Source organism: Brachyhypopomus gauderio, chromosome 1 (genome assembly GCF_052324685.1).
Source record: "Brachyhypopomus gauderio isolate BG-103 chromosome 1, BGAUD_0.2, whole genome shotgun sequence".
NCBI lineage: Eukaryota > Metazoa > Chordata > Actinopteri > Gymnotiformes > Hypopomidae > Brachyhypopomus > Brachyhypopomus gauderio.
Genome location: NC_135211.1, coordinates 40,034,954 through 40,041,695, shown reverse-complemented (window position 1 = coordinate 40,041,695; position 6,742 = coordinate 40,034,954). Strand labels below are relative to the sequence as shown.

Here is a 6,742-nt window from a genome sequence, read left to right as displayed (position 1 = left end):
AAACAGATCCCGAACTACAACCGTTTGTTTGGAGGGTGCAAATCAGATTAAACAAGAAGAGAGAGAGTGAGTTATTTTTGAATGTCTCCCCCCCTCCCCCACACATGCACGCACACATACATACATCTCTCTCATACCCACTACACATACACACCACACAGATGTAACACCAGGTTTGGACACCAGTAAGTTGTCAACACCACAGAAGAGCAACAAGACAGATCAAATGTACTTGAGGGTTTATTTAAGCAAATAACATCAGAAACATGGGAGGATTGGAGGGGTAGCTGCTCACCTACAGAGACAACACTACAAACAGGGAGCACAGCAATCATACAACCTAGCTACAAAGCCCACTACAAAACCACCCAACCATTTGGTGTGAAAAGGGTTAAAACTATTACAGCTCATCAGAAGTAAACCTCTACAAAACCTGGACTAAGCCTGTAGTGAACAGCTAGACTCCTCACCCCAGCCAGTGGCCCCAATGCACAAGCTTGAACCCCACTAATTAGAATTACCTTTATTAGCTTTAAAACAATATCTAAAAACATACATCAAACACACATTGCCAAATCCAAACTACTGCCTGCGCTAAGCCACTGGCTAGAATAATTGGTGGCGCACAGTGTCCCAGTACTGGTTGGCCACCCAGTCTGAGACAAACAAAAATCAACTGAAGTAAACACGCACACAACCATGCACCAAATCACACGTTGAAATGGCACCCACTCATACACTCCCCCAAATCTCAGCAAAACCCAACCACAGAGATCAAGCAAATCACTGATAAGTTAACCAGACCAGTCAAACAGTCTCAACTAGTGATGGGACAATCGATACTGGTGCGTCAACACTGTGCCGAGCGCACAAGAGTGAAACCCCGTATCGGTGCGTGTATTGCTTTAAACAAAAATTATGTGACCGATACAAGAAGCCAGTAGCGAACCGCTCCGTGGTTCTCGCAAGCGGAATATGTAAATGAGGACGTCAAAGGGCCGAATCGAAACTAGCTAGCGGCCGTAGGCTAACGACAGCTAGCGTCGCCACAGCGGGCGGAAATTATCATACAGTTAAGCCCGCCCACTAAGAGGGAAGATATGATTGGTCAATTTTACTGTCATTTGAAACTGGTATTGCGCTGAATTATAACTGCCAGGCCCTCTGTAAACGAACAGCGGGCATCACAGTCCTGATAGGGGGAGACACAGGCTCACAGGCTTCCACTTAACCCCTCACCTTCCAACACAGATTGAATAGACACGGTTGAATAATTTATTTGCTTATATTTTTGTAACTGTTTAGATGTCGATTGTAAAACTGTAAGTAGATAAAATAAAATTGGATAATTATATATATATAATGTTTTAAGAATATTTTAGGCCCTCTGAGAGGGCGTAGAGGGCCCTGACGGTTCCCCACTGCAAGAAGCATATCGTTTGGCTGTGCCGCGCCAAATTGTGTTTATAAGGAAACGAACTGTATCGGCATGTCGCGGGTTTGTTGGATGGAGTTTTACTGTTGCTTTTAGATTTTGTATTTTTGCCCTCACGGATCGAACCAGGAAATTTTCCACTGTCTGGAATCTTTTGACGCCAAATAAGGTGTTGTTTCTCCTTTAGACATAATTTTTTTTATTAAAAATGTTTGTACTCTTTTCTGGTAAGGGGTTTTAATTGTATTCAGATAAAGTAACGTTTTATTTTATTGTAGGTGAAGTGTCGAGTCTGCTCCACGGAGCTGTCTTACATCAACATGAGCACTTCATCAATGCTGAGGCATTATAGAGCTCGGGCAATAGGGCAATGAAGAATCAGCACATACTGGTGAGAGTACCACAGGTGTGTTAAAATTCTCAAATAAAATTGAAATGTTTTAACTAGTGGTGGGCCGTTAACGGCGTTAACGGCGTTCGTTAATTTGATACTCTTATCGGGCGATATAAAAATTATCGCCGTTAATCTATTCTTAAAGTTGTGTTGGGAACTGGGTCAAAATGGGTAAGCAAACTATGATGACTTTCAACTTGATAGTTTAGCTCGGTTGTATTACTAACCAAATTGCACAGTAGGGGCGAGAACGAGTTTTCAAACCTGTGAATTACAAATCGTACGTGTGTTTATATGGATGCAGACACGAAGTCGCCAGGTTTGCTTCATGGAAAATTCATTTTTAGGAACGTAAAGTGTTACCGGAGCGGAGCTCGGAGCGGTCGTTTTCTGCATGGTCCTAGCGCTAGATTCGTCACTATTTAAATATTTCTTTTTAACCTTTAAAACTGCAGAGGACCAAAACCGGCTTTCGAAAAAGTCCCCCCCAAATTACGTCCGTGAGGTTAAATGTACTAAATCTTGGCTTACATTTCAAATATTATGTTTAGAGTAGAGTAGAGTAGAGTAGAATTTATTGTCATTGTACATTATACAACAAGATTATGAGTGGTACCTCTTAGTCACATAACACGATTAAAAGAATAAAAACAGTGCGGGACAACATGTATACATAAAACATTTCAGTAGTCTGTAGGACAGATACTGATATTGGTTTATATCAGCACCATGGTGTAGGTGAGGCAATTATGGCATGATGGTATGACTGTTTTGATTATGTGGCATGGTATAACATCTAGTCTATTTACATTATGTATAGTATTAAAGTATTATAACTAAACTAAAAATATTAATAGCAGCAATACAAGTTTTTGGTGCAAATGAGAGATGCAATGAGTGCAATAGTGCTTATATTAATAGTGTAGTGCAATAGGTCCTAAATGTTTGGGTTTGCAGGGGGAGTGATGGATGTTAGCTGAATAAACATGTTATCAACCCCTTTTAATGTACAGTATAGGCTTACAAATTCATGTTTAACTGAATAAACCGTTCATCTTTCTGCTCAAATGCTCAAACATTTTATTGAGCATATTATTTTTTCTTCAAGTATCAAAGTAGAACAGCTTTCTCAAGCAGTCATTGATGCATTTTGGAAACAGGAGATAAGCCCCTGGTCTAATGCACCCTCTGTATTAGGAAACCCTATCTCAAAAACGGACTTTTAGTCATTACTTGGGTAGCACGCATATGAACCATTTTAATATAGATTAATCTAGATTAATCTAGATTAATTTCAAGATTTCAGTGAGATTAATCTAGATTTAAAAGATTAATCTATGCCCACCCCTAGTTTTAATTAAAAATTGTTTATTACACACAAAATGCTTTGTGTATCTATGTAATATTGTTTGTAAACTTGTCAGTACTTTAATAAGGTAAAAAAAATATTTCCTTACAGTTCCTAACAAGCAAGCTGTGGATGAGGCTGTGATCAACATGATCATCAAAGACTGTCAGCCCCTCTCCATCGCACTTAGATATTTATGCACATCATCTTCGTCTGTACCCTGTGAAAGACTTTTTTCTAAGGCAGGAGAACTTTTATCTAAGAGGAGAAATCGCCTTGGAGACAACACACTTCAAAAACTTTTGTTCCTCAATAAAAATACATAAATGAATGAATTTCATTTTTGTGTTTTATATTATTTTTCTTTTTCATTAATGAAAATCCTTACATAAGTTGCACATTTTAGCTGAATTTTATTAGACAGATTTGCTATATTTTGCATGTTTTGAGTTGGTTTAGCATTTACACAAGGTTTTAAGTTAATTTTGGACTCTTCTGGACACAACAAATTGAGCAAATGAAATTATAAAATGATGAGATCATATTTTAAGTAAACGAATGTTGATTAATATTTCACGAGTTGATGTGTTTTCAGGATGCTTTTTCAACTTTTCATTTTGTTTACTTGCAATGATATTATAACTACTGCAGGGGTCACTATTGAGTGACCAACACCGTGTCAATACTGTGTCGACACAGTTTGTGTAGTGTGTCGATACATTCCTTGAGGTATCATCTTCCCATCACTAGTCTCAACCCACAAATAATACCTCACAAGCCTAACACAGACACTCCAAAAGAAACCAACCTGTACGCCACCAACCTTACCCCCTGCACAGAGGAGACCAAAAAAACCCTCCCAGCACCTCCAACTTCCTGCTTTTAAAGGGGAGCAATCATAGACATGTATACATAGACGCCTCATCGAGCGGGGCAGCCCGCTGCTGCGATACGTAACAGCGTCCGCCATATTGGTGAGGGCATATGTGCCAGTAAGGCTAATGCAAGTGAATGGAGCGAACTTCAGAAAGTGCTCTTCTACAAAGTATTTTTAGCTAATGTTCATCATCGACCCACTCACATATAAACGTTAATATATTTGGAAATTAAACAATCACCAAAGACAACATTTATGACTTTTCATTATATTTTAATTGTAATTTCTGAATAAAAAAATGTCAACCTATGATACAATTGATTCCGTTTTTATATTTACAGTAATTAACATTTATGAACATATGTACACACACATCATCAATATATGAAATAATAAATAAAATATCTATTTATATATGTACACATTAATATCTATATATATATATATATATATATATATATATATATATATATATATATATATATATATATATATATATATATAATGTACACATTAATATCTATCTATATATATGTACACATTAATATCTATCTATCTATATATGTACACATTAATGTCTATATCTATATGTACACATTAATATCTATATCTATATATATGTACACATTAATATCTATATATCTATATATATATATATATCTATATACAGTATATGTCTATATATCGATCTATATCTATCTCTGTATATACTGGGATCTCTATTGTTTGAAGCTAATACCCTTGGAAAAGAACAGTCTTGCACAGCTTTTTCCGTGTGTTACCACTCTGCAACTTAAGAGTGTTCAGCTTGGCAATATGGTGCAGTCTCAGTTTGTGGAAGACAGACACAACTTGAGACATCAACATGAAATGGTGGTTGTCAATTCCAAATTGTGTTTCTTGAATGTGCCCCCCCAGAAAAAATACATCCTCAGACCCAATCTCTGCACGAACCAACTGACAGATCAAGGCCACTTTGACCACTTGTTCTGACCTCGTCTGACGAATGAAGCGCTCAGCTGATCTGACCACCCTCACTGTGCCCTCAGAAGGAATCATCAGTCCTCCTTTGTTTTTAATGTGAGCAGGTGATAGCTCTGATCAAATGATGCAGGTGTAGCATCAGTAACCAAACTACCACGGCACACATCACAGGACAGCTTTGTAAGAATTTGCCTCAATTTTTTGCATCACTTAGAGTTTATTGGTAAATTAATATTTGTTGATTTTATTTATTCGTTTTTTTACTTATTCTTAAACACAACTACAAAATCAATCAATATCTAAAACAGTTAAAAATCCAGAAAAAAATTTTTGTTTATACCTGAGTATATATCGAGCTGCTCTTTCAAATCTTCATTAATCAGTTTCTTCATCCTGAGATCCTCCAAAAGACCACTCACAGTGTTCTTTGCCCTCTTCTCTCTGTCCTTTGCATTCCTCCTCTCCCTTTCCAGACTCTCCACCCTAGCCAAGGCTTCCCTGAGTCTGGCCCTCAGATCCTCATTGGATGAAGGCAGAGCATAGGAGTGATCCTATAACAGAGATGTGAATATTGTTAATATCTGTGTGTGTTTGAAGAATGCTCCATAATGACATGCTTCAGCGTTTGTTCATGGCTGTCATAATGCTAACAGCTGCTTAAGACAAAGTTATCATGTACTGACTCACATGTTTGCCCACAGACACTGGCTCAGCCTCCTGAACAGGTTGGGAGCAGTCTAGTGACGGGGTCTCCTGAGCCTTCTTTGAGCTCTTAGATGTCCTGGTAGACACGTGCTAAAACCAATGATAAAAGATAAAAAATTATCTAACAAGCAGATCCAAAAAGGGAAAATACGTTTTCCAGGATGGTGTGGCTCTGAATCTTGGCTTTCTAGAAGCACCGACCTTTTGGAGGTGAGCTGGGAAACAGAAGACTGAAGGAACAGCTCCAGTTCTGATCCTGACTGCCTGACCTGTCCTGTCAAAATCCTCTGGCCTGAAATGCTCACTGCAGAGCATGGAGGACAAGCTAGCAGAAAACCCTTCTCGTCTGACAGCTGTTTCCCATCTCTTTCTGAGATCTCTATCTTTTGGAAACCTACATAGTATGACAAACGTTTGCTAAACAAATCACAATAATCAGAGTACCTACTTCGGTCGAATTTAGTAAAAATATACTTTCTTTGTTTTTCTGAGACTGGTTTCACCGTGGGAAATCACAGTATTACGTCCGTGATGAACAGTATTGAACACAAAATCAGGAAAATCTGTACGTAAAATGACTCCGTAATGGACAAATAGAAGCATTAATACATTTACATTCTTACCTGTGAAAGGTTATGCCAATTGATCTTGTTTCAGTTGAAAAGCGGTTGGTGCAGTTATACGCAGAGCATGAGCGAGGCATCTTTCGCTGCTTCTCCGATCGCTCTTCTGCCCTCACCAATATGGCGGACGCATTTACGTACGACTCAGCATTCCATGAGGCGTCTATGTATATATGTCTATGGGAGCAATCATTTCAGACTGGGCACTTCCTGTCACTCAGCGCCACAGCTCCCCTATTGTCCCAGCCCAGGCATTACACCCACCCTGAACACAGTCCATTCTGTTACACCCACCCTGAACACAGTCCATTCTGTTACACACAGACACACACACACATACATCTCTCTCATACCCACTACACATACACACATATAC

The 6,742-nt window shown here is 38.6% G+C and overlaps 1 protein-coding gene across 1 annotated transcript; it reads right to left on the bottom strand.

The window, feature by feature from the left end:
- Positions 1–5,240: 5,240 nt before the first annotated feature.
- On the bottom strand, positions 5,241–6,523 carry LOC143527431 (THAP domain-containing protein 6-like). The gene is made up of 4 exons (XM_077022642.1): positions 6,367–6,523; positions 5,945–6,137; positions 5,726–5,833; positions 5,241–5,589 (listed from the first exon to the last, which is right to left on the bottom strand). The coding sequence occupies exons 1-4, from the start codon at positions 6,444–6,446 to the stop codon at positions 5,347–5,349; spliced, it is 624 nt and encodes a 207-aa protein (XP_076878757.1). The 5' UTR covers positions 6,447–6,523; the 3' UTR covers positions 5,241–5,346.
- Between the last annotated feature and the right edge of the window lie 219 nt (positions 6,524–6,742).

Coding starts and splice junctions, on each gene's coding strand:
- LOC143527431 (XM_077022642.1), bottom strand. CDS start 6,446: ATGCCTCGCTCATGCTCTGCGTATAACTGCACCAACCGCTTTTCAACT. Junction 6,138..6,366: donor ATTGGCATAACCTTTCACAG/GTAAGAATGTAA, acceptor CATACTATGTAG/GTTTCCAAAAGATAGAGATC. Junction 5,834..5,944: donor TCCCAGCTCACCTCCAAAAG/GTCGGTGCTTCT, acceptor CATTGGTTTTAG/CACGTGTCTACCAGGACATC.